This window comes from Excalfactoria chinensis, chromosome 4 (assembly GCF_039878825.1).
Source record: "Excalfactoria chinensis isolate bCotChi1 chromosome 4, bCotChi1.hap2, whole genome shotgun sequence".
Classification (NCBI taxonomy): Eukaryota; Metazoa; Chordata; class Aves; order Galliformes; family Phasianidae; genus Excalfactoria; species Excalfactoria chinensis.
This window is the reverse complement of record NC_092828.1, coordinates 74,413,057-74,440,576: the sequence shown is the minus strand read 5'-3', so window position 1 is coordinate 74,440,576 and position 27,520 is coordinate 74,413,057. Positions and strand designations below refer to the sequence as shown.

At 46.6% G+C, this 27,520-nt stretch overlaps 1 protein-coding gene across 16 annotated transcripts in view; it reads left to right on the top strand.

Annotated features, from left to right (window-relative positions):
• Positions 1–27,520, top strand: part of ARHGEF9 (Cdc42 guanine nucleotide exchange factor 9) — a 153,442-nt gene that overhangs the window by 114,399 nt on the left and 11,523 nt on the right. For all 16 annotated transcript variants that reach the window (XM_072334159.1, XM_072334157.1, XM_072334146.1 and 13 more), the window contains 5 exons: positions 174–406; positions 4,651–4,780; positions 12,033–12,164; positions 23,487–23,730; positions 24,456–24,524. In XM_072334159.1, coding sequence (XP_072190260.1) covers positions 174–406; positions 4,651–4,780; positions 12,033–12,164; positions 23,487–23,730; positions 24,456–24,524 — 808 coding nt within the window. The remainder of the gene's footprint in view (positions 1–173; positions 407–4,650; positions 4,781–12,032; positions 12,165–23,486; positions 23,731–24,455; positions 24,525–27,520) is intronic.

The window sequence follows — 27,520 nt, the reverse complement described above, 5'->3', positions numbered from 1 at the left end:
AGTGTGTCAGCACAAAGGGCTCTCTCTCCTTCCTTTAATCCCATAGCAACCTTTTCGAGCAGGGAAAGAATTCAGGATCAACCCTTCCTCCTCCTACGGGGGCATCATTTTTTCTTTAGTCATAATGTTGGTGATTGACTGACGTGTGATCCCTTCCCTCCTGCCTTTCACAGCAAGATGGCTTCTGGATCTATTCAGAGTACTGTAATAATCATTTGGATGCGTGCATGGAGCTTTCCAAGCTGATGAAAGATAGCAGGTACCAGCATTTCTTCGAAGCGTGTCGTCTGTTGCAGCAGATGATCGATATTGCCATAGATGGTTTCCTACTGACACCAGTGCAGAAGATCTGCAAATACCCCCTGCAGCTCGCAGAGCTTCTCAAGTACACCGCACAGGATCACAGGTATGGGGGTGCTCCTCAAACACAGTCGAGTTTTGCTCAGTGCTTCTTCTTTGCCTGCACGCACACGGGCTGGTGTTTCTTTTTCTGTCCAGCATCTCATGACATCTTGTATAAATTGAAGCAGGGCAAAGGTTCAGCAGATAGTTAAAAAGCTTCTCAAAGCACTGATTCTCAGCGGAGCCAAGCTCATCTCTCTTGTAATCAGACATGTGAACTAATTACCCTTGGATGTACTTTACGATGCTACCAGTTCCACTAGAAAAATGACTTAATTAGCATTCAGTGGTCAGAAAGGCTCATTTCTTTGTCCTAGAGAGGACCCCAGCACACAGCAGGTGGAGGGCTGGGATCCACAACTCCAACCTGAGTATGCTCAGATTTTGGGGGAATTCAGAACCTGTTCTGCTTTTTCAGCCTGCTTCTGCCTCTGGTTTTGTCATTGGGTTTTTAGGATCGGATAAGCACCTGGCAGTCTGATTTCTTCCTCCAAATTTTAAGGATTTATTTTGTTTGTGATGAGGGCCGTCAACCTGACTACCTGGCCTAGTGTGAATGAAGAGTAATATCTGTGATATCAGTTGTGATAGGTGAAAGAAGAATAAAGCCCTCTGGAAACAGACTTTCCCCTGCCTTGCCAGTATTCTTTCTTTCCAAAACCTGTTTAAAAGGAAGTAGTTTGAGAGGTAAAAAAAAAAGACTACAGAAGTTTCAGAAACTTCTGCAAGGGTTCGATTTTTTGATTTTCCCCCAAATCAGCCTTGGAAGTGCACAGAGAAGTGACACGAGGAAAGGGATGCATTGATTTGCACTGAGCAGGTTCACTACTACCATTGCTTCCAACCTGCTGAACGCTTGGCTGATAATCACCTATTTGGAAATGCATTTAGCTCCAGATCCAATTTGTCTTTTTCCTCTCCTTACCAGACCAAGTCTAACTTGGAGTGGACCCATGGGAATGTTAGGGTATCAGAAACCAGCTCAAGGATCCCAAATGTTGTGGCTTGTTTTGCTCACCAGCCATGTGATGTCCCCACAGTACTTACAGGGTGAGCTTAGATGTGTGACTTCACAGTGGAGAGACATAAGCAGCCCCAGAGAGGAGAGGTCTGTGTTTAAAACAACCCAATCTGAGTTATTTGGTGGTAATACCAAAGAGGATGTGGACAAGGTGGTTACACAAGGGTGAATTATTTTGAGTATATTCCTTTGTGATGATTTAAAATCAGCATGTTGCTAAACTATCAGCTACAGTCACATTCTGGTGAGACTCAAACCTTCCCTGTGGTTATGCAACAGTTGGTTGCTCAGACTGAGAGCCCTCCATCAGCGCCGTGCTGTACACTGGTTATTGTGGGCATGCCTCGCTCTTGGTGGATGGCTTTATGACACAGAAATACAGTGGGTTACCCCATGCTCCCTTGTGGTCTCAGTCCTATGATTCAAGTGTTCAAACAGCCCGGGAGCAACCAATTCTCCTGGCAGCCCAGCTCATGTCCCAGACCTCCCTTGTGCCGTGGTTGGGGAAAGGGAGGCACAGAGCATGTCTCCCTCAGCATCGGGTGCCTCTGCATTGGGACTCAACTGAAACCAGGCTGCCCCAAATGCCTCCTTGAAATGAGAATGTTTTCTGCTGCCAAAATCTCTGACTTTGGGATTGGGGATAAGAAGACCAGAGTCTGAGAATGGCAAATCAGTAATTCTGGGGGAGCATCACTCTGTGACATGGGGAAAAGCCAGGTACCTGCAGGCTGGGATGCTGTCAGCATCAGCTAAGAGCAATAGAAACTGAGAAGCTGACTGGGAGCTTCAGCTGGGCTCACTGACCAGGTGCTGAGCTGCCCTTGTGCATGTGTGGTCTAACGGTGCTAACAATTAGACTGTGAATCTGAAACAGAAGCTAGAGAATTACAGTGGACTAATACAGTGAAATTGGGCTCGTTTCTGGCTGGGTTGGGAACCTCTTAGGCACGCTGACTGGAATTTTGCTATGTAGGAAACACTGTTTAAATCTGCTGAGCAATTTACAGAGTAAGGCAAAACTGAGAAAGGACTGGGAGTCCCTATGAAAGCAAATCTTAGGTTCATGTGGGAGCAGATTTAATTCTTTTTCTTTGCTGCCTCCTATTCACTAATATAGTGCTTATAGAGCTATGTGTTTTCCCTGTGCCAGCTCAGGGCAGCAGAGCAGCAATCAGCAGCCTGAGCACTCTCCCTCAAATAGCATGAGTCTGGAATTGCACCCTGGTTGACCCCTGGTAAGAGGTCACTGCATTCCCAAAGTAATCAACAAACTATTTATTTTCCTTAATGTTATAGTCAGTGCTGCCCTGTTATTAATTCACTGTCCAAATGCTTTGCTTCTGTTATTTTTTTTCTTCTAAGTTTTGCCAGCTCTGCCACAGATGTGGGCTGGGAGCCCAAAAAGTTCAGGCATGACTCTTTCTTCACTACTGGGTGAAAGAATGTGCACGAAGTTTTCTCCTCAAATGGAGCATTAGAATTAGTGAATTAGCATTACCGGGATAAAAACCCAGCTTGATTGGCACTGGTCGCTGGGCACAGAGGCGCAAGCATGGGGGTGTTTTCAAAGCCTGGCTCCCTTCAATTGCTCATTGTTTTGAGTCTGGTTCATTTGAATTTTTCACAAAGCCACATCTGTTCACCTCCTAAAGGTTTGCACCAGCTTAATGTGAAGTAAATGTACGAAGATCCTAAGTGCAGCTTGCTGGTGTCCTGAGCGCTCCTGTTGCAGATTGGAGCTCAGATTAGGAGAATGTGAACACAATACGTGACGGACACTCTGCTAAATGGGTGCACTAAAACCAACCTCCCCTTTTGTTTTTAATAGAGCTCATTAATGACTAGCTCCATACCCTGCACCTTTCCCAGTCTCTGCAGTTCCTTTCTGTCCATAGTGACTGAGCTTTTTCCCTGCAAGAGCTCATGGATATTTTGAAGAGTAGAGTGGCATGTCTCATTGGCATAGCTCAGTTTCCCCCTTGTGCAAAGAGGCTTTTGCTTCCTAGAGATGGCTACAGAAGTGAAGGTGCAACAGATCCTTTGTTGTACACTGGGATGTGTACATCAGGCAGCCCATCCTCTATCCTCCTTTGCTTTGCATAAGAACCAGCCTCCACGCTTTGGGATTTTGTAGGAATTTTTTTTAACCCCAGCTGGAATTTTGATGTAAGAATTGAGTAAAAATTGAAGCTGATCTCAAGATTGTATCCAGAAAAGGGTGGCAAAATAGCAGATAATATTCCAAGGCATAGTGTACTGTGCTTGTTTCTTAGTATTTATCCTGTTTGGATCAAATAACGAAATGAATCTAAAGCTTTTCTCTAATTCACAGCACTCACCCCTAAATAGCTGTCACCAGAGCAATTCTTTAGCAATAATCAATGAAGCCATTCCCCCCGCAGCTGCCTAAGATCACAGTTTTTCTCATTAGTCAGCAGTCAATATCAGCCCTTAAGTTAATAATAAATGATGGTGGCCTTACGGCAGCTGGCCTTGTCTGTCTTTCCGATTGAAATGAACATTAAGGTTCCCTGGAATGGAAGACACGGGGTGGAAATCAATAGCATTGATTTCAGCATCACTTTTTGAAAAGACTGATCATCATCTTTGCTGGCCCTGGTGGGAAGCTATTTGCACTCCGTGTTATTACACTCACAGGCACGCCTGGGAAAAAGAGAGAATGGTTTTGATTTGCTCACCTGAAGCCTGCAATGTGAGTGAATGCCACTGGATAGTGCTCTGAGGCTCTCTTGGAGTTACCTTCTGGCGTTGGAAGGGGCTCCAACTTGTCTTGAGTGAAAGATTTTCAGATGTTCATCCTAAGATCATAAAAATCCAAGCCCAGGGACAGAGCTGATCAAAGTGGTCAGACTTGCTCTTAGGATGCTCTTTAGTGAGCACCTTAGGGCTTTAAAGAATGACATCCACAGCTGCTGCAGATCAGGTGGGCAGAGGCCAGACTCAGTGGGCTTCCAGATGTGAGCAATTGAGAAGCTGCTGCCTTCATGTCTTGTACACACACTGTTTTGTTTGCAACCTAGCTGCCCTTTTTCCATGATGTAGAAAGACAATGCAAAAACACAGCATCGTAGTAATGAGTGGCAAATCCTACCTCCATTTCTTGCTAGAAGGATGGTGAGATTATGCAGCTGACAGTAAAACTGCTGTATATTTCCACTGCACATTGAGCTGCATTTCACGGGCTTCTCTTCTGTGTTCCACAGTGACTACAGGTATGTGGCTGCTGCTCTCGCCGTCATGAGGAACGTGACTCTGCAGATCAATGAGCGGAAGCGGAGACTGGAGAACATTGACAAGATAGCTCAGTGGCAGGCGTCCGTTCTGGACTGGGAGGTATGCAACCCATGTTAGGGGCTATAAACCTGGATGAAGGCTGTTCCGTGCAGCTGTTGGAATTATCCTATACCACATAGCTCATTTCACACAGCCTGATCTGGGTATTTGTTGGAGGACTTCAGAACTGGGATTAAACTGTGGGCAGAGGAAATGTATTTGCAGGCTTTGGAGGTGGGACTTAAGCTTTAAAACATTAATGGTATTTTGAAGAAAATCTAGGGTTCGGTTCCTATTTCATAGACACAAATCCAGAGTAACTGTTGTTGTCCTGGCAGAAAGATTAGAGTCAGACTTGGTGTGTTATGACTCTGTGCTTTGTGACTAGGGAAGAAATAGGGAAAGCGGTATCAAAAAGCCCCAGAAGTTGCGACAGGTTAAAAAAAAAATGGCAAAAGCTGGTCATATTATTAGAAGCCAAGACATGAAGTTATAGATGCTGTCTGCACACTTAAAATGAGTATCTTCTTAAAGATACTTCTGAGCCAAGTCAATGAGTAGTTGCAGTATAATGAACGAGCTGCAATGTACAAGCAAGGCAGTCAGCATAGGGATTCCTCACCAGCTCTGCTATGTTCTGCCATGTGCTTGTAAAGGCAAATCCAAACAAAGCATTTGTTCTCTATTTTTTCCTCATCCTTGAGTTTTTTGAATCCTTGTATAAATGTAATTGGCGAGTTGGGATTCTAAGCAGAGCAAAGACAAGCGTGTTTGTAAATCACCCTCTGTTATAAATTACTGATCCGTGTATTCAGCAAGTGATGGAGTGGCCTCCCTTCTTCCTAACAGTCACAAAGGTTTAGAATAACTTCGCATTCAAATCATTGGGATCATGCTATGTCAATCACAGTATATGGGGAAGTCACAGAGTTTATTTGTTGGGAAATGATCGAGTAAGGCAGGGAATAGAGGAAGAGAAATGCAGATGCATCACCTTGTGACTGTGTGTCTTCCTTGACTGAGTTAGTTTCGCTGCGTTAATAAAGGTTAGATTCAGCCCTGGATCTCTTGATAAAACATGTAAGTGCAGCAATCACAGCTGGTTCGTACACTCTGGTGGGCAGTGAGAGCAGAGAATACAGATGATTTGCTTGATTGTTTTATTGTTGTTTGCTGTGCAGAAAGTTCCCTGATACTGACACCCAGACTCATTTTCAGCATTAGGAAATAGCTCGCAGGGAGGCACAGGACCATCAGATATATCTTCAGCCTGCAGTATATTCAGTGCCATGAGCTAATTTGTGTCGTTTGTAAGAAATGCTACGAACCTCACTGTAAACAAAACTAGATTAAGGATGGATCAGTTCCAAGTCAATGAATATTCATATGCAAGTGGAAAGCCAAGGTGACCTCCACATAGGATCTGTGAAACAGCAGTTTCTTCTTCTCTTCCATTGGCTCAGTTGATAATTCATTTTTATTTAGCTATATCCTCGATAATTCACTCCTACTTAGTTGTACCTATTCTTTATCTCCATCCTATTGTCAGGAACTTGCCAGGTCATTTTTCCAAGGACTTTTTGACTACTCTTCTTGATTTTAAGCTCAATATTGCAGCACCATCCTTCAGCTTCTCCTAATACAACAGAACCTGCTGTTGCTGCCACTTGGGGATCCAGCGGGAATACAGCTAATGCCCTTGTTCAAAGAGAAACAACATTCATGCCGTTCTTATACTGTATTTTGGATGGGAGCACTAGAGGATGAGGTCTAAATGCAGCACAGGACTTTGCTTGATTCTTTCCTCTGAAGTAACCATCAGACCCCACAGCACAGATGCCCACATAATGGCCAGGAGGATGCACAAAAACAAACCCAAACTACACAGAAGTGAACTATAGCGTAATCAGGAAGAGAGCAGGAGAAATCAAAAGCAGTGCCAGGTGCTCAGATGTGTCCTTGATCTGTACAGTTGCTCTGTAGGCACTGCATACCTGGGCTGCTGATCTCTAAAACCCCATGCATTGATCTCAGCCTGTAGGGCACCTCTTTCAGGCCATCAGGGCTGGATTTCCTTGCCAGCTTGCAGGGCTTTCAGCCCTCTTCCCATACAGGTGGGCTGTTAGTAAGAGGGGGCTTTCCTGGTACATCTCTCCAGTCTCTTCTAGTCGTTGGTGGTACACTGCATATCTGGATTGGAGAGCAGAATGTGACTCTCAGTTCTTCTTTGGAGGAGAACAGTCAGCTGAGGGTGACCTGAAGTCAACTTTGAGCTTCTGGAAGTGCTTATCCAAGTTAAACTCTCACTGAAACAGAGGCAGGAACCCACAGTGGTTACCCTTCCATCTTCCCGTGACTCTAATCCTCCTCTAATTACCCTCAGTACTCAGAAGCACTCCCTTCCCATCCCCTTGTGTGTCCCAGTGGCTTCCTGATGGCGTGGCTGTGCAAGCGAGCAGTGGAGCATAGATCTGGGGACAGCTCAGTCTTGCTTGGGACAAACAGAAAGAAACCAAACCCCAGGTACAAAGAAGCAGGAACAAGGAGAGTAATGGGCAGCTCCAGCATTTGTTTTCTCTCCCTTACCAGAACTTTATCCCATGCACAAGGCAGAGATAATCCCCAGTTGCTACTGTATTTTGTACTCTGTGAATTATTTCAGCAGCAACCAAGAGTAAAGTGGTTTGAATGTTAAATTCCCTCCTTTGGAAAAATGTCTCTGTTTTTCCTTAACATCTCTGTACTAACAGTGTTGATGCAAAATTGCTTTTTAAGGTGAATTTCAGGATCAGCAATAGAAAAATGTGGAATTCCTTCAGCTGCCAAAACCAGGGCTTGTTTTCAGGCTGCCTCTTACGTGGGGGCTGCTGATGTGCATTGCAAATGGCACCAAGATAGGCAGCCCTACTGTGGGGCAGCTGGTTGGTGCTGCAGCACCAGGGCACCAAGCCTGAGGAATCGCTGCTGGCTTTGTACGTGGAGTGACTGAGCGAAATCAGGAGGGAAGATTCTGATCTCATTGACTGCTGTAAATTAGAAACAGTCCCCAGTCACTTTGAAATGTGTTCCTGTGTAATTTGTAGGAGCGTGGTCTCGACCAGCAAGCGTGCATTGGACTGTTGCTGTGTGTGATTCACTTGTTTTGGATTTCCGATGCATCCACAGACTTAGAGATATGCTGCCCTGCCTACATGGAATGCTCTAGTGCCTTTTGTTCTTTCAGTTGTTAATGGAGTGGAATATGGGGCTTCTGCCACCTCCTGCTGAGATCTTTCAGTGCCTGAGAGCTCTTGTGGTTATGAAGTGCTTCCTGATGCTCAGCCTCTATTTCCCTTTGCTTGGTGCCATCCCCCCACCAGTGGTTCAGTGCCTTCAGATCAGAGCAGGGATGTGTGAAGGCAGCAGGCAGCGCTGGCATGCAGACAGCTGCAGTGGGCTCGGACCAGCGTACCAGGTCTGTTCTAGGTCATTGTGAAATGTGCTGAACAGAGCCTGTCCTGGGCTACAGATCTCAAAGGTTAGCCAGCAATGTGTGTACAATGGCACTCTAAGGAGAACAGTTCCTCAAATCCCATCACCTTTCTTATGTCCTTGCACCCCCAGTGTGGGCAGTGCTGCTTATATAGTTGCCTAAGAAGCAGGAGGGAGGTGGCAGGAGTGGCATGGCCCTGCCTTCCTCTGCCTGCTCTGCTCAGGCCCACACAGCTTGTAGGGAGCACACACTGCCAGCCTCTGTACTCCTTCAGCCCATGCCAGCCCACCACATGCTGCAGAGCTGCTGCGGTGACAGCATGATGTGGGGCTGCTCCGGAAGGAGCTTAAAGGAAAGGTGGATAGCTATGTTTTACATTGTCAGACCACGATGGGACAAGGGGGAATGGTTTAAAACTAAGAGGGGTGATGCAGGTTAAATGTGAAGAGGAAATTCTGTACTGAGAGGGCAGTGAGGTCATGGCAGTGCTGCCCAAAGCAGCTGTGGATGTGGGCATTGAATGGGGCCCAGGGCAGCCTGAGCTGGTGTGGGCGGGCAGCCCGCAGCAGGGGTTGGGACTGGATAGGCTTTGAGGTCCCTTCCAAACCAATCATTCAGTGATGCTATGATTTACAACCTTGCCATTTGCTTGGGCAGTGCCTGCAGTGCCCCGCACAGCCCTGAGTGCACCCTCACTCACTGAGTGCCCGCCGCAGCTGCCGTGCTGATGGGAAGCAGATGTGTGCTTTGGCAGGCCATGGTGCTGCTCCCTTCAGCCCGGCTCTGCTTGGAGTGGGGAGCTGTGGCCAGGCTGCTTGTCCCATGACTGCCATCCCCAGGAGGGATCAGCCATCCTAAGGTAGCAGTGGGGTGTTTGGTGCAGGGCAGAGCCTCGCTCACAGCCTCAATTAACCTGAGCCTGCTATTTAAGCAGATTACTTTGGTTTATGCAGATTTCTAGATATTGCTACCCGAGATTCCCGTGGGTTGCCACTTTGGCAGGTTGCAAGAGTATTAAATTTACACGAAGGGTAAAGGATATGTAATTGCAAAATATAATGAAAACTGTCTTTCTAAATCTCTTCCCATTCTCATTATTTACTGGTCCTTTAAATCAAGACTCGGTGCCCTTAATTATGTAATACATAATAGTTGGCTTTGGCCTAATATTACGTTATTGAATCCAAGAATGACACGGGGGGGGAAAAAAAGATGCATGCAACCAATGTGCTATTTTCAAAGTGAGGACAGCCTGATGAGAAATCCTCCCAGGGAAAAATCACAACAGGGACTGAAACGGATCCTTCTGCTTTTTTCTTTTCCTCCTTTATTTTATTTTTTTCCCAGCAACAGAAGGTATCAAAAAAGGAGCCTGATGAAAAAGACAACATTTCTCTCGCTTTCCTTTTTTTTTCCCTGATCTTTCTGTAGCCCAGAGTGCTAATCAGCCTGTCAATCTCTAATTAAAGAACAGCAGTGTCAGGCAGAAGAGAGCCCTGCTCGCTGAATGTTAACTAGGAGAGGGGATTTAGTGCCCGGCAGTAACAGTGAGGAGCGTTCATCCAGCAGCACTGCTTGTGTGACATCAGAAAAACCCTTCGGTTCCTCCCAGCTCCTTGTTGCAGAGTGGTTGCCTATAGCAGGGTGGTCCCCTGCAGCAGCACACTTACCTATAGCAGAGCAGTCACCTATAGCAGGGTGACTGCCTATTGCAGAGTGGTTACCTGTAGAAGACTGAGCTCTATAGCACAGCTGGGGAGCTGGGGATTGCTGCCTTCCCATAGCAGCAGAAGCACTGACCTCTGTTTAGGAGGCAGGATGAGCCCCAGGACAAATGCATCACTCTGCAGTGCTCAAGAGAGCATGGGGGCATGCATCCAGCCCACATCTGCTCCCTGTGCATGCAGGAGTGCTGATGACTGCATACAGAACAGAGGACGCAGCTTCCTTTCCTGCCCTCTGTTTGCAGCTGGATATTTGGTGCCAACCAGGCTGGCCTGAGGCTTTTTATTACTAGCCGGGGTTGCTGCTTGGGGCTGTAGGGCTGGTCCCAAACTGTCTGCACTATGACATTTCCAAATGTGCTAACCCAGCACTTGAAATCATCCGCTTCCAGCCTATAGATTGTATGTTAAAATTGTTTTCACAGCATAGAAAACGCAATACAAATCCTATCATTTCAGATCTGAATTTTTTTGTTTTATATTGCTTGCAGGGACTACACAGTTTGGATCCCGCTAATCAAGTCGAAGTGTTTACAGAGCCCTCTGTGTGTCCTCAGGCTTGAGATGCTACCACAGGAGTAAAAGACAAAGCTGCTCTTCTATTTTTAGCAGACAGCCTTTCCTAGGCTTGCCCCCTCAGAAAAGCTCCCATCCGTGGGCTTTGTGAATCTGCTTCAGATAAGCTCCTGTTTAGCCAAAGAAGCCCACAGTTTCTGGAGCCTGTGTGTTTCCTTCCGAGGAAGGATTGGCGCATCCCTGGGCCTTGCTGCCTACCTTAGGAGGTCCCACTGCTGGGGGCACTCTAAAATGATCCCATGTGCTGGGCAGGCTGCCTTGATAGGGCCCTCAGACAGCACAGCCACAGAGCGAGATGGAGAGGGGGATGAGCACCTCACTGGGGCCACCCAAAAGTCCCTGCTGCTGCATGATGCCACAGCCACTTAATGAAGCTGCTGTTGTCACAGGGCCCAGGGACTCAGACAGTTGCTTCCAATCAATGCCAGGAGGTTAATTACATATTCACCTGCAGTCTGAAATCCTCGCTGAAAAGCAAGGGCTGGGGAGGGCTCTTGGTTGCTCTGGCACCCGCATTGTAAGTTGGACCGGCAAAGTGTGTGTGCCTGGGTGCATCCAGAGCCCTTACAAGCTGTTCGCTGAGATTTTGGGATGCTCTTGTCATAGAATTGGCTCTAGTTTGGCATCAGAGCTGGTTTCAAAGCCAAAAACAATAAAGGAATTATCTTCTCCCACTTTCTCCCCCATCCTGCTCCTTACCTTTGCGCTGAAGTCATCCTGCTCCTTTCTGTGGTGTTTGGAGTGAGGCATTGAGGTGCCCACGGGGCAGGTGGTGGTGAATTCACCCATTTTTAATAAATAGATTTTAATTAACTTTTTAAAAAGTCCAGCTCATCCTAATTAGTGGAGGGTGACTGCATTTGTTCTCTCAGAGAGTGGGAGAGAATGCGCTGTGTTTGCAAGACCATCTGCTCACAGATCCTTAAAAAAAAAAGAGGGAGAGGAAAACAACTGTTGGCCAGAGGCTGAGACAGGGTGAGGGAATGCTGGCAGCCAGCCGACTCGATGGGATTTTGGGGCTGAGGAGCTCTTAACATGAATGCTGTGGGAGAGGGGTGGTCATCACCTGAAAGTGTGGGGATGGAGGTGGCAGCATCGGGGGGAGTGTTGGTAGCTCCAGGGTGGGTGATGCAAGGAGCTGGCCTGGCATCTTGAAGGGACATCTCTGTGGAGCCCAGGGGAGCTGCAGGCTTGAGGGGTTGTAGCTGGTTGTGCCCGTGGGATGGGCACTGCAGTGTGAGCTGGGTCTGGGGGTGCAGCGTGGGGATGGGGCTGTCCTGGAGCCACCATTCTGCTGCTGCTTTGCTCGCTGCGCTCTGAGCCACAATGACTGTGTGTTGAGTGTCCACACTTACTTGATTTCCTTTCCTCCAGGATGATCCCCCACCTCCAGTTCCTGGCCTGAAGTCAGGCACTGCAGCCTTGAGAGCCGCAGAAAGACCAAAATCTTATTTAATTATTGTTTCTCCACATCCTACAAAGAGAAGCATGCCCTGCTGGGAGCGCTGGTTCACATGGCCTCATTCTCTGTGCCCTCCAGGGAGACGATATCTTGGACCGCAGCTCAGAGCTGATCTACACGGGAGAGATGTCCTGGATTTACCAGCCCTACGGACGGAACCAGCAGCGTGTTTTCTTCCTCTTTGATCACCAGATGGTTCTCTGCAAGAAGGTAAGGACATCCAGGCAGTGAACAGCACTGCTGAGGACATGCTGGGAATGGGCTTTCCAATCCAAAGTGGTTTTTAGGACAAGGTGGCTGTTTGCTGTCTGTGCAGACAGGTAGGATATGGGTAGTGCTACATGCTACTGAATTATAGGGTGCTAAGTATAACATGACCGAGAGATTTTTATGCTGGTAGTAAATCTGGCCTCCCCTTGTTCATTTCATGCCTTTTTCTCATGTGCCCTTTGTTTTGGCTCATTGCCTCACTTCTACTTTTGGGTTTTGGCTGCAGCATATGATCTGGGATTAGGTAGCCCTAGAATTTCTGTACGAACTGTGAAGCCTGGCACTTGCACAGGCAGCTCAATTACTGCATTAAAATGATGCTTGCTGCCTGTTGATGAACTGTCAGGCAGCAGCTCGGTGTGTAACAGGGTGTGCGTGTGTCACTCAGAGAAATACATTTCAAGCCTCATCTTCATGTAGCTGCTGTGCTGGTTTATAGAGGACATCTCTGCCATGAAACACTCCGTGAAGGTAAGAGAAAGGGAGTGAAGAACTACTGTGATGTAGCACTGATAGCAACAGATGAGCTGTATTTTGGAGTATCAGGCAGCAGCAGCCTCACTGATCAGCCACAGTCCCACCGAGGTGATCCCAGCTCGTTACCATCACAGCAGTTTGGAATGAAGTGACAGAGCTCACAGCTCTGGGTGCCTCTCCCTGCTGGCAGCCCTCACATCGTGGCCATTTGTGCTGCAGATCCACAAAATGCAAAGGGAGTTCCCTGGGCTGGCTGCAGATGCACCCAGGGCTGTGTTCATGGCACGCAGGGTGTGCTCAGTGAGCTGATGGACCTGCATGGCACGCAGCCCCTGGGGAGTGCCCGTGGCTGCAGGAAGCCGGGGATGGTGTGGGTGGCTCCTGACTCAGCTCACGGCTGCCCGCTGCCATGCAGCTCTGCCCTGTGCCTTCAGTGGGTGGCACCTTCTTCTCCTGAGTCATGGTTGACTGAGATTTTGCCTTCTGGAACGTGTGCATTTCCCTCCACCCACTGTTGTTGTGCCTTGTACATCTCTCCCGTCTCTGTGACAAAAAAAAAAGCAGAACAGCAACAATAACGAAATCAGAGAGCTGTCAGCATCAGTCTGCAAATATGCAGCGGGGCTTAATTTTATAATCTTGACCTCCTAAACTTTGACTGTGACCCCGAATTTCCGATTCATAAGGCAGCATCCAGGCTGTGCTCTGGAGGAGTGTCGGGCCTTCCTCTGCTCCCAGGAGCACCAGAGCTGGGATCTCTGCTGCCATCAGAGTAAGTGGAGTGCTCGGCATTTCTCAGCAGGCTGGGGGAGCTCAGGGGTGGGATCAGGATGCAAACAGGTTCGTGTCATCACTGGGTCTGATCAAAACTTTGTGGAGAATCCCAAGGAATCTCCCTCTTCAGCAAATCTTCATATTGGCAGATGATGAGATCGTTTCTGTGTGGTGGAAACTGCCTGGGATGCGCTTACCCTCTAGGCCAAGGGGTTAGTGGCACTGTTGGTGTCGGTGCTAGGGAGCTCTGCTTCATTTTGGCTGCTGTGTGTGTTTCCTAAGGACAAGGCACAATCTCAAAAGCCATCCATGTTTCTGCTGCTTGTGCTGGATTGGGATTGTTCTGCCAGCCATACAGGCAGATGGCCTGGGAGGGTTTCAGCAGGACTCTGTCCTATGTTACCAATAATTGCCATGTTTCTGCTGCTCCAATACAGTGTTGCCTGTGCCTGAGCAATCCACTATTGGCTATGGCAGGATCTCCAGTATCCAGCAATCCGCTTTCAGCAGCAGTTAATGTACTTCCATATAAACTCCCCTCCACTTTGAACATGACCTGCTTTCTGGAGGCTCTGCAATCTCCCCCCTTTATATAGTTGGCTGAAAATGTGAGATTGTGGTGTTTGTGAGCTTTGGTTTGACTTAACCATACGTCTGTGTTCAGGAAAGAATACATATTCCGTTGTGTTAACTGTAGTTACTAACAAATGAAGTCAATCCTTGATGATGTTGGTGCTAAAAGATGGTATCTTAAAGGCATGGGCTCTACTTTTCTTATCGGTTTGCCGTAGAGGTGCTTTAAGTTTGAAAAACAGAGTATTTCCTATCCAGGCCTGGGCCACACACTGTTACCTACAATCGTATCTTGCTATGTCGGGGGATCCTTGAGGTTCTCATCATGTAGTAGATGGGCATCCCTTTTTTCTGCTTGGGGTGACAGTTCAGATATCCCCCAGATTCCCAAGTGCTGTGGCATTAGGCTGGAAGGGCAGTGGGAAATGGGAAAGGTTCACAGTGCTCCTGCACCAAACAGTGCTTTCCGTTCCCCCATGATGGGGCTCCGTGTTGTGTGTTTTCTGACAGCACTAAAAGATCAGTGACTGCATGAAACACATTGAGCTTTCACTTGCACTTTTTTTGTGTCTCTTGCAATCAAGATGCAATGTAAACTCTGGCTTGTGGGCTATTGCTGTTGCCATCTTCCCTTGAGCTCCCGCAGCAAAGCACATTGGATGGGAATCAAAATGAGAGAGGCTTAATAGCAGTAGCAATAGCCAGCCAGAAATAGCTCTGCTGTAGGAAATGGAGTAAATAAAATAATCCTGTCAAACTCCATTGCAGTTCAAGTTCCCAAATAGGAAGATAAAAGAGACATTTCTGAGCACTGTTAGTGGAAGGAGGCCTAGTTCTGTATCACTTCTGCTAAGACACAGAGGTAATCTTCACACCACCACCACAGCCTGGCTTTTATTGCAGCCTAATAGTGCACACAGGGCTATCTGAAAACCTTGTTTGCAAACACGGCACAGCATGGGGATGTTTCTTGTTGCTTCAAGTGGTTTTTCACCCACAAGGCACAGTTTGAGTTTTGCAGCACCTCCCACCCTTGCTCTGTCCCTTCCAGCAGTGCAGGTCCCACAGAATGACATGCGCTGGGCCTGGGTCCGCCTGCAGCAGGATCAGGTGTGTTGCCCTTTGCTGGGCAGTGGGAGGGATGTGGCAGTGTGTTGCACTCACAGGCATTCTGCAGTCTGAGGTAATGACATTGCACAAGATGAGCACGAAGGGCAGTGCTGCTGCTCTGGCACTGCTGGGCAGGGTCAGGGGGCCAGTGGGATGCAGGGGATGGGCAGAGAACAGCTAGGAACAGACACACCTCCACTCAGGGCAGGAGAAGGCTCTGGGCTATTGTTGCCAATGTCATGGTGAAATCCAGGAAGGGCTGAATTTAGAGGCTCTTTCACAGTGTATGATTTCTGTTCTCAATAGGGAACGCGTTTAGCCTACTCATGTAACTATATAGAAATGCAAGATGCTGTACAGCATTCTCTGTGCCTCATTTATCGTTCTTGGAATTGCAGTGGGTGTAAATCTGGCCCACGAGCAAAACCTCAAAAGCTGAACATGCTGGTGTGGTGTCCTGTCGGCAGCACGGCTCTACAGCCTTGGGAACAAAGCAGACAAGCCAGGGATGTGTCTGCAGAAGAACTTCCCATCCCTTCTTGCTATGAGTGCTTTGGAAAGGCACTCGCCTCACTGCTTCGCATCCAGCATGACTGGGCTTGAGCTGGAGCAAGGCATGAAAATGCCACTGATGTTCCACTAAATACACTGAGCAAAAATAGCATCTCCACATAAATGCTTTCAGCTCCAGTCCTCCCCCACTCAGAGCCCACATTGCAGCTTCATGGAGCTGGCAGGGATGAATCAAGCATCTATAACCAAACTCAGGAGACAGACATTGCTGAATAATTTGGCAGGAATCTGCCGACCTCCCCAGCACAGCTGTCTTTGTGCAGGAAGAGTTACATAAACCCAAACTCAAGAGGTTGTGGGCTCCCACCTTCACATGGCAGCCCCTGGGGCAACTACGAGTTGGCCCATCCTAGGCAGCATACAGGGCTGTAACATCACCCTGCATCCTTCTGAGCCCCTGCTGGTTCAGCCCAAACCGCGGTGCCTGATGGGGTGATAGCAGCATTCACAGCTGCTGGCATCCAAACGCTCAGCAGGGCTTTGATTTATTTTCTGAGGTCAAGAATGTTTAGGGCAAAAAAACCCAGAAAAGGGCTCATTGAGTTTGGGCAGAGCAGAGACCCAGTTCTGCAGCAGACTATGCAGTGTGGTGAGAATGGTGCGTGACTGTCCCAGCCTAAAAAAGCAGCCTGCAGTGGGGTTAAAGGAATGAATGCAACCGAAAGCTGTGTCCTTAGTATTCCTGACAAGCGGGCCGTGCTGCTTTCTTCAAAGGGTCGCTTTAAGGTAAATTAGATTTTAAAAATGTAGGCACTGAGTCTTTCTTTAAAAAGCCAAAGAACGTTGAAAGCCCTTATGACTAAAGATACCCAAAGACATGGCGAAGTGGCAGCATGCCATGCACTCATTGCTCACGGCAGGCTGGGCAGAGTGGAGATGGAGAGCAGGCAGGCAGGAAAACCAGGGTGAATTTCAGGAGGAAATGGAAAAACCCTGCTCCCTCCTTCTGCAGAAGCTGTTCTGCTCTGCACCCCCTGCCCAGGCCAATGGGAGGTCACTGCACAGGAGGCTTGGACCCACAGCCAAGTTGAAAACACAGCTCAGCTTTTTCCAGACTGGGGGCTGGTGTCTGGGTGTCATTATAATGGACTCCGTTTTAGTCTGTTATCAATTTCAGTATCAACTCTTCACTATTTATTGACTTTTTTTCAGCCCCAGCTCTTCTCCAAGCTGCAAAGTTTTGTGCTCAGCAGGACCTCCTTCAGCCTCATCCCTGCATCCCCATTCCCCTGTGATTCCTGAAGATTCCCATTAGCTTCTGGGCAAGGGCAGTCTGTGTGATTGCTGCTTGTTAACACAAAGCATGCTGCTGCTTCTCTGCCTCATCCATGTTGTGATTCCACTGCTGGCTGTTTGGTGTAAGCCCTGGCTGTGACCTCTCTTACATGTACACAGCACAGCACCCACAGCATTCCAGCCCTGGGCGCAGGTGCAAGTGCTGCTGTTCATTCTTATCAGGCTTTGGGCTGGTACAGAATGGCCACCGGGGCTTTGGGTTGGTAGGGAAATGCCATCAAGGGCTTTGAGTTGGTAAAGAAATGTCATCAAGGGTTTTCAGCATGTGTCTTTCAAAGATTACTTATTTGCGGCTCCCAGTTGCCCTGTAAGATATGAAGATAGCGTTATCCCATTAGAGGGTTAGGGAGAAAATCCACAGTGAGCCTCAAGCACCCAGAGCGCCATCAGGACGTGCAGGAATTGGTAACCAGGGACCAACGACCTGTGAGTGCAATGAGAAACTTGTAGCAGATTATTCTGGGTTTGGCATCTTTTATGTTGTCAGTTCATAAAGGGATCTAATGACTCATGGCTGGAAATGGCTCTTGCTCTACAGACAATTTGTTTTACGCATGAGAAGTAGAGTGTGACCTAGCATAGAGTAAACTTGAAAAAATGGGCCATCCTCAAATCATAATGTGTCTTAGGATCTCTCACAGTCCCTCCTGGCGTCCTACCCAACATTATCCATCTATCTCGATGTATTTCCTGTATGCTCATATATGAGGAGTTTCTGAAAGGCACAAAAGTGGCTACATACTGAGGTGCAGGAACCCATTACCCACATACGTACTGGGCCAGGCCCTCTCCAGAGGCTGCCAAAGGAGCAGCCTGGGATCCATTCTGTTCCCCAGCACCTACAAGTCAGTCTGTGCTGTCCTGTGTTGCAGGAAGCACTGGAGTTGCTGAGAGCCTGCCTACTGCAGTAAAAGCACAACTCCTCTGTGTCCCCCCAGCTCCCTCATCCAGTCCCAAGCCTCACACTGGGACCATTAGGGGAGGCAGCACTGGATCTTTGCACCAGAAAGGAGGTCACTCATTCCCAAGCCCTTTCTGAGTTCTTTCCATGCAGAACTCACCCCATGCGTATGAAAGATACAATGTGCCCTGTTCTCCCAGAGACAACAGCCCTGAGCAAGGGAATGCAAGCGTCCTATTCGAACAGTGCTCAGCTGTGCCCTGTGATGGAGAAGGAAATTTCATCCTGCTTAATCTCTTAAACAGCTTCTAATTCTGAAGCCATTTTGCAGACAGATTGCCCTCCCTGTGATTAATATTCTCTTTGCTCTGCAGCAGCAGGGGGCTCCTGCAGGGCACTGCACAACTCCTGCAAGCAAAGGCAACGCCTGCCCGTGTGGCTGCGGGTCCTCGCAGCAGGAAAACGTGATGGATTAGAGCTAGTGAGCGGGAGAAAGCAGCACTGCAGTAAGAGTTATCGAACAGTCAGATTTACAGGTGCAGTTCTTTATCCAGATGGCTGTACCTGGTGTAATAACTTGGGGGTAGGTGCGTAATTCCCCGTGGAAGCCACACTATAGCTTTCGATTTTCCAATTAAAGACCAACCTTGATTTCCTGATAACAGACATGAGTCAGTTTTCCTTCATACCCAGATAGATTAAGTTGCCTCCCCCCTTTGGAGAAAGAGCAGCAAGCAAGGTGGGTTCCAGTCCAGGTGGGAGCAGGAGGATAAGGCCCAGGCAGGTCCTCCCCCAGAGCACTGCTGCAGCACAGGCACTGCAATGCTCTGAGAACACAAACACAGAGAGCAGAGCCATGGTAGGTTTATGTAACGTGTCACATCTTTGTTTTGTGCTCCCATCAAATATATGTAATTTTTTTTTGCTTCATTCTTTTCCTCATATATTCTTAGTACGTATTATGTGAACAGACTGCAGAGCATTTTATTCAGACGAGTTTAATTAACCTCAGCTAGAAAAAAGAAAAAGAATGTACAGAAGCTGTAGGGTAAAAAAAGATCATATTTAGACAAATAAGTGCAAATGACCTAAATGCATCAATTTTCTTAAGAGCCACGCAATGCAATCTGGATGCAGTCTGCAGAGGCTGCGGGTTTATGTCACTGCTCCCTTGTGTTCGCCGTCCTGGTTGGTGCCTGGAGGCTTCCCTCACACTGCCCCTCAAATCCATAATAATCCTACCTGCTCTCATCCCTTTTCTTCTCCATCTGTCGCCTTTCTCTTAGACACATCAAAAGGCAGAGCTGGAAGGACCCCAGGAGATTAGCTATTCCCTCGTAGGATTAAGAGCACTCAGATCTTCTCTGATGGATGTTTATCTAACCCTATTTTTGAAAATCTCCAAGGAATGCTGTCTCAGGACTTCTCTATTTCGTCTGTTTTAGTGCTTAGCTACTCTTGTAGCTGGAAAGATCTTTTTTCACGTATCAAATCCTATTCCCCTTTATAGTAAATTAAGCCAAGCCACAATCAAAATGGAGAATAATTGATCTCTTCAAAGTATTCATGTTGTCAAAACAGTGACAGCCCATTCTTTTTCGTTAATGTTTTTTTCTAGCTTTACAGCTCTATTTCTTCAGCCTTCCCAATGACCAAGATTACAGACTCTTTTTTACATTTTCTTGCACTTATGTAACTCTTTGGGTCTTTTTTCAGTGTGACATTAAAAACTGGGCAGTGCAAAGCAACTGGTCTTCATGCTGGCTCTGCTAAAGCCAGGATGCAAGATGAAACTACACTGATACAGCAGCATGTAAACAAAACCAGTGTCTGTAGTTCAGTAATTTCCTCTTAACTATCTTAAGTGGTATCCATGGGGTGATCAGGAATAGCACTGTCTCAGCTGCAGTTTCTGCCATCCCTTAAGGCTGAGCTCCTTTCACCAGTGCAGCTACCTCCATTGCTGATAAATCTCCATCTGTGTGCACCTATTTGCTTTGTCCCTCTGACATGTACTACTTACCAGCCCATTTAAGCAATCTGTTTTCATCTTCCACCACACATCTTTTTTCCTTTATCTTGTGTGTGCTTGTTTGATTCAGCTTATGTGCTTGAAGAAAGGAAAGGCAGTCCTGTGCACGACAGACACAGTGTGCAGAGCGACAGGGCTCATTTCTCTGCCCTGCCATGGCCCTCCTGCCTGCTTCTGCCACAAACCACACAGAGCAGTGCTACTCTCATTTCCTGCTTTTGTCCCAGATGTTGATTTTCTTGTCCACATGCAGAATAAGTTTCTTAAAACAGGGCTTTGGCCTCATGTGCCAATTATGTAGCCAAGATGAACTCCTAATTTTTGTTGGAACCAATTGCATTGTCATCTAAGTGCATTTGAAGATGCCTGTGCTTGGCAAGGAGTTAAGTAATACCTGTTTTTCTTTGAGAGCTGTAAGAACGTACGTGACAGAATATTTGTGGCTCAAGTAATTATTATTATTCTGATACTATGGATGTTAAAATGTAGTAAATAATATGTTTATTGAGTGTAAGCATGGAGAGGGGAAGAAAGGAGAAGTAGCAGCAGACAGCTGAGCCATCCCAGATGATGGTACCCAGGTACAGGTATCAGTCTGCTCTACGGACTGAGCTTTCCCAAAGCCAGGTGTAACGAGCCATACGCACACACACGTGCTATGGGGTACAGGTGCCAGTGGGTGGGGAATGGTAATTCCTTTATGGAAGCAGGAAAAGAGTGTTCCATCAGCACAGAGCGGTGATTGCTTCTCAGGGCCAGCTCTGAGCTCCCTCCTGGACTTCTGCATGGCTTTGTCCTCCTGTGCATCCTCTCCTCAGGGCCTTCCCCCAGGGCCATTTCTCCAGCAGCAGATTGGTGCCAGGCTAAGCTCTGGGGAGGCCGATGGAAGATGATTCATTTCTTCTTGTTATCAAAAAGCTTCTTCTCGAAATGAAAGTAGAAGTGGCAGGCAGGAGCTCTGTGCTTGTTTTCTTTTCCTGATTCCCCGTGCGCTTATTTAATGCTCAAGGACAAAGCTGCAGCGTTCCTTCTTTGTGTGTTTTCTGCAAACGCTCTTGATAGCTGAGCTTGTTCTTTCCCGCTATTGCATTTTCCCCAACAATAATCTTCTGAAAGCACTCGTGAGATTCTATTATCTCCTTATTGCTCCTCCAATAACTCCTAGGCAACACCATTACCTTTGCACCCACTGCTCAGCAGCACCTGCAGCCCCCGGAGTGCCGCAGCAGTGACTGTTCGGCTGCAGCCTGAGAAGGGGAAGGCACGGAGCCACTCAGCCAGGCGGCCTACGTAGCACTTGCATAATGCTGTTAGAGCACTCACTCAGCTATTAAAGGGAGCTCATCATGTTTGCTAAACAAAAAATGAGAGGGGAAAAAAAACCCACCGCATTCAGTACGTACGTGCCTGCAAAAAGGTAATGCACAGAGCGGTATTTTCAGCACCGGGTGAAAAGGAGGCTTGTGATTATTTATTTTCATAATATTTTTATGAGCAAATCTCTACTTAGTCATGAATATTGCACACAAAGTAGGTTTGATCCTACTTCACCTGCCTCACAAGGACAGCCTGCTTTCTTCTGGAAGTTTTCTACAGCAGTGAGTCGGCCGCTTCTCCGTGAAGAAGAATATTTGTGGGTATCACTAATTTAAGGAGCACGTCTGTTTTTTTTTCCAGTGAGGTCTGTTATTGAGTCTTTTGAGAATGTGAAGCTGAATGCTATTTCTAAAGATTAGTCCAAGGCTAAAATGTAAACCAGTGCACAGTATTGATTCAATTGAACAAGTTTAGTGATGTTTCACAGCCTTTTCTCAGTGTTTAGGTGGGGACAGAGGGTGAAGAAAGAAGCAATTTGCCAAATCAGGGCAATGCAGAGAAGTTTTATGGATTGCATGTTCAGACTGAAATATCCCTATGTTTAGGACAGCATCGTTGCTCAAAGCCTTCATCCAGGAGGAAGGTATTTGTGCTCTATGTTAGTTAACAGGTATTTTTTTCCCCTATAAAGCATTCCAGAGGAGGGGGGCAGGTTTTAAAGACTCCAATCTCCTGGGCAGTGTCCTGTCTCATGACAGCCTGTCCTGTCTGGCACATCCATGAACATGTTTGTTGAAAAACTGTGATGTACAACTTATTTTTTGAGACGAATGATTCATTTAAAACAACACCATTGCTCTCCTTCGTAAAAAAGAACCTTCACTCCTAAAGCTTACTTGAGTAAATAAGTACTGTACATTGATTTTCTTCCTCTCAGATGAGTCCTTTGACGAAACATTTATCTTTAGGCAATTTCAAAAGCCAAAAAATATTGAAATACATTAATTTAATACGCCTAAATACTGGATTTTTACAGCGGGTGGAGGAGGACAATCTTAATGGTATGTTTCTGAATTTGTGTTTTTATATATATGTATGTCTTATAGATTGAAACACGCTCTGTGGTCATGTCTTTATGTAATTAATGCTTTGCTTTCTGGTAGTCATGTTTTGTTATCTGTTCCATGAAAGAGGCCAGTGCTCCTGTAACACCAGTGTAAATCAACAATAGTTCCATGAAAGGCAGTACCAAATGTGATGGGCAGGACCAAAAGAAGTACAGAGAGGGAAGGGGGGGAAAGCAGGCAGGTGTCTGTCTTTTACAGTGGTTATTCAGCACAGTTCCACATCTGTGATTGAGCAGTTGACACAGTATTCTCAAAACATTGCTTTTTAGTGCATCTACTGTTCCCCAGCTGCTGTAACCACGCAGCTGTGCCAGTGCAGTAGCAGAAGGCTATTTCTGTTTTCTTCCTTCCTGATGGAGAGAAGTGAGCTGCTGCTGAAAAACAAGGGGGTGGGAATGATCAGTGTAGAAAGCAGGTGAAGATGAGGAGGTTTGGTCGCAAAGATGATTACAAACGTCATGGAGGGGAAAAGCAAAAATTTAAGCCGGCTCAAGAGGTTAAACTGAGGTTATGGTGGGATAGAATTTGAGACTGCTTTGAATGGAGAACTGAGGGCATTTTCTCAGCAATGAACTGTGTAAGAATGGGAAATGGGTGCCAGGAAGAAGCGGCACAGACCCATCTCCCCTGACACTGAGAGCAGGTCTGGAAAAGGGAGACCCAGCCCTGCAGTGCCAAGTGGGCACAAGCTGATTTCACAAGTTTCCTCTCTCCATACAGGCTTTTTTTGCAGCACAGGAATCCCATCAGGCTCCTGTCATGTGGAGCAGGAGTAATACCTTATGCTCAGTAAGAAGGCACTGAACCCATGGGAAATGATGGAAGGGTTCTGTTGGCTCAAAGGTGTTTTTTCATTCCTGTAAGCAAAATTTTGCAGCATGAGGATTTGTATTTTGTTCTACTTCTGTGTTTCCCCTATTCATTCCGTCAGCAACAAATACGTTCGCAGCAGACGAGGTTGGAAGACTCTGACTGTTTCACCATTGCTTCTTTCTTTTCCTCAGCCCTCCTGCGAATTCCCTGCTGAGCTCAGGCTCCGTAAGTACCTCACGATCAGTCCATCTCTCCTTTTGTCTCCACAGGACCTGATACGAAGAGATATTCTGTATTACAAAGGTCGCATAGACATGGATAAATATGAAGTGGTAGATATAGAAGATGGTAGAGATGATGACTTCAATGTCAGCATGAAGAATGCCTTCAAACTTCATAACAAGGAGACTGAGGAAATGCACTTATTCTTTGCCAAGAAACTGGAGGAGAAGTTGCGATGGCTCAGAGCTTTCCGAGAAGAAAGGAAGATGGTAAAAGAAGATGAAAAGATAGGTGAGGAATATGAAATGGGTCTGAAAGGAGGTTGTTGGTAATGCTTAATTTAGCCCCAATTGTTGGAGAAGCCCACTTTTTTTTAATTGTAGCATCACAGTTAAACCTTGTTCAGATGTCCTTGGCTGCTCTTGTTGCCATGAAGTAAATCTCCTTCCAGTTAGTGGTATTTTTGGCCCTCAGTGAGCAAATTCTGCCCATAGCTTCAAGCCTGGACCTCTAGAGGTATATGTGAAACAGAACTCTCGGGCCTTCTGACCCAGAGTCTCCTGGCTGCCTCCTTTCTGCACTGGCTGTGCATGTCCTGTGCAGGGTAGGGAGGGGGTGAGTTGGTGACCGATCAGCCATACCCTTCCTTCAGCATTGGCCCAGAAACTGACTGCAACGAGTGTCAGTTCAGGCTCAGTTTGTGTTGCTCAGCTGTAAAGTACTGGGCGTATTTACAATCCTGTTAATAATAATAATATAATAATAATAATAATAATAATGTATCTAATCTTACACTTTCCATACAGACAAGGGAGATTATAAGCAGGCCTGTCCTTTCAAGGCAGATTGGCCTTCCATTGAAACACCTTACTGTACACACAGCTTGCTGGGTGATGCTTTGCCACCTAGGGAGCTCTGTGTTTGCCGAACAGTGCAGAAAATCCCCCCCTTCCCCAAAAGAAAGAGAGGCTCTGTAAGCAACTTCTGAATTGTATTTGCCGTGTTCCCTTTTTCAGGCTTTGAAATTTCTGAAAATCAAAAGCGGCAAGCGGCAATGACAGTAAAGAAAGTCAGTAAGCAAAAAGGTAACCGGCAACACGCACTGTGCCTGGTGATGTGAGGGTGGAGCGGGCTGGGCTGAATCCTGCTGGGCTAGGATCCAGTGTCTCCCTTGAATTTCCCCCTCCCCTTTCTCTTTTTTATAAAATACCGTTTGTGCTTTGTATCCTTTCTTAATGTATCTGTGGGCCAAATTAATCTCTGGTCTCATGTGGCAGAAGCCAGTGGAATTTCACCAGAGATGAATTTGATCTCGTTATCTCCAGTCTGATGTCCAGAAGCTGTCCCTGGGGGCAGAAATCTTTCTTGGCTGTTTATCTCAGGCTGAGATGGGAGAGTGTGCGAAGATGTGTAGGTGTTTTGCTAATTCCCAAAGTGTGTCCCGCTAGGAAAGAAAGATGGCTAAAATATTGGACACGGTAAGAGACCTTCCCATTCCCTGCTTTTGGGAAGGGGATGCTCATGATTCTTGGGGCTGCCTGTAACTTTTAAAGTACAGCACAGTTGCATCAGCACTAGGAAGGAACGTATCTTGGTGAAGATGTTATATATCTCTACTGTCAGGTTCATTTCCCAACCCAGGCAGACTGCAGCCAACTAATAAATGCCATGCTATACACTAAACGGAGTCTCAACTGGTGAAACAGCTGGTGTTAATTATCTCTTGCAATAACTCTTGCAGCTACAGGTTTTGAAGCAGTAAATACAGAGGGAAAGTCAGAGATGTAATTTTTCAAGTTTTCCAAGGCTTCACAAAGTCATAGGCATGTTGATTAGTTACCGAAGTACCTCAGCACAACCAGGACTATAAAAGGGTTTTGAGAGATTTCATAGTTTTCTTGGCTACAGTGAGTCCCAGACAGATTCTTCCATATTCTCTACAGGTTTTGGGTTGTTTTTTTCTTCTTCTTTTTTTTCTTTTTTTCTTTTCTTTTCTTTTTCCTTTTTTTTTTTTTCTTTCCAGAAGTTGAAGGAATTCTTTGCTTTCTGCCTCACCTGTTTGTTGTCTACTGGCTTTGCTGGTCCAGTAGTGGTTTGCTAGGCCAAGTGTAACCGCCATGGTTTGCTGTGTCTCTCCATTGTCATTAGTCTTCTCCTGACTTCCTATGTTGTCTGCTGAGTTGTTCTCTAAAAGCTCTCCTGGCCAGATTTCCTAAGCTCCAAATCTGCACACACCCACGGTCGGGGACATGCGCATGGCAGTGTCCATGTGGTTTTGGCAGCAGTGGACACCAGCACGAGCGCGGGTTTGCACATCCACCCCCTGCTAGGAAGCAGCCATAGAAATTAAGGCAACTGGAAAACTGAAGAATCTGACTTGCATGATGGCCATGGCAAAAACAGTTTTAATTATTCACTGTTCAATGAAATTATTAATTAATTGTTAATTAATAATTTGACTGTTTAGTCATTAAGTACGTGACACGGTTCAAAGGTGCCTGAGCATGCCTACCAGTACTCCCAATTAAATCCCTGTACTTGCACCGTGACAAGTGTAATAAGCCTAACTGTACTGTACTGATTTCTTATTCAGCAATTGCTCTCGTTTCCTCTCTTTCTCTCTCTTTCTCCCAGATGAAAAGTGGGGGGACACTAACCTAGGCTTCTCAGATAAAATCAATTAGGTTGTAAAACACTAGTCAGCATTTCTTGTACACAGGACAAGCTTACGCTATAATGCTGGGAGTTCTTTTCATGAGATGAAGTCCTTGAGATGGACAGAAACGAAGTCAGACCTCAAGTGCCCAGCTAGGCAAAGTCTGATTCTTTTACTGAAATCTGAAACAATAACCAATAGGACCATTAAATTAGCGGCTCTGTTTCTTTTGTCCTACGTTGTGATAATCATAGTCCTGCCTCAAATTATGTAACTTCTTTACCTGCACTGAATGCTTGGTTGAGAACTCTTTTTTTTTTTACCTTGTTTTGCCCAAGACCCAAAGAGGCACGGGGCTGCTGCAGCAGGGAGCTGGCAAAATTGCTCAGTAAGTGAGGTAGGATGGCGTTCCTGGGAGGTGGCTTTTCTGTGACTGACAGTTGAACATATCCACATGCCTTTTACATGGCTGATCATGAATTTGGCAAGGTGCTGCTCGGGGCTGCCTGTGTCCTCCCCACACAGCCTCCTGTAGCAAGCCAGGAGCATTGGGAGAGGCTTAGGGTGTTTCAGGAGCATCAGTTATACCTGGAAAGTGGTGAGTGCCCTTGGGAATAGGAATACTATAAATATAATGCACTGCATTCATCAGGACTATTTATCCGTTTGCAGTTAAGGACTTTGCTGGACAGGTCCCCATGTCTCCTGCTTGACTCATGGCTCAGCATCCGAGCTGATGTGGCGATGGCTCTGCTCCCATGTCAGTGGATGCCTATTACAGGCTTGTTTCTAGATCATCTCCATTGTTCCCTCCACCTCTTAAGTGGGAAACCATGGTAATTTCCCTGTCACAGAATACTTAAGGAAGAGAGAAAAGCTGTGAAGGAGGTGAAATGGAAAATGCAATCAACTTTGTTAGAGGTGAAGCAGAAAAACATTTTTCAAATAGTATAAACTGCAGCTTACTTCATGTGCTCTTGTACCACACCTCCCAGAGGTATTCCTTGGGAGCCAGCTGGTACTCAATCTGAAAGGAAGCATTTAAATCACAGCTCGCTGCAGCACACTGGGAGATACTAGGGGGTCACCCAATAGTGGGAGGCAAAACCCTAGAACTCAGCTTTCTAAAGGAATGGAAGCTTCTTTGGGGGGACTGAGTGAGAGCACAGCTCTGTGTCGTGAGAGATTTTCAGTCCTAAAACAAGGGTCCTCTTTGGGGCACAAACCAGCCCATTTGGAAGCAGCCATCTCCTAATGCTTATACCCACACAGAAATGTGTGCATGCAGGCAGTGCCAGGCTTCCTTCCAAATCAATTTAATGATGCATAAGGTCAGATTTCAGCAATATACTGGGATTTGCACTACTTATTGGATTGGGCAAAGCATAATGATATTAAACCAGGTGCCTTAAGACAGCATTAAAC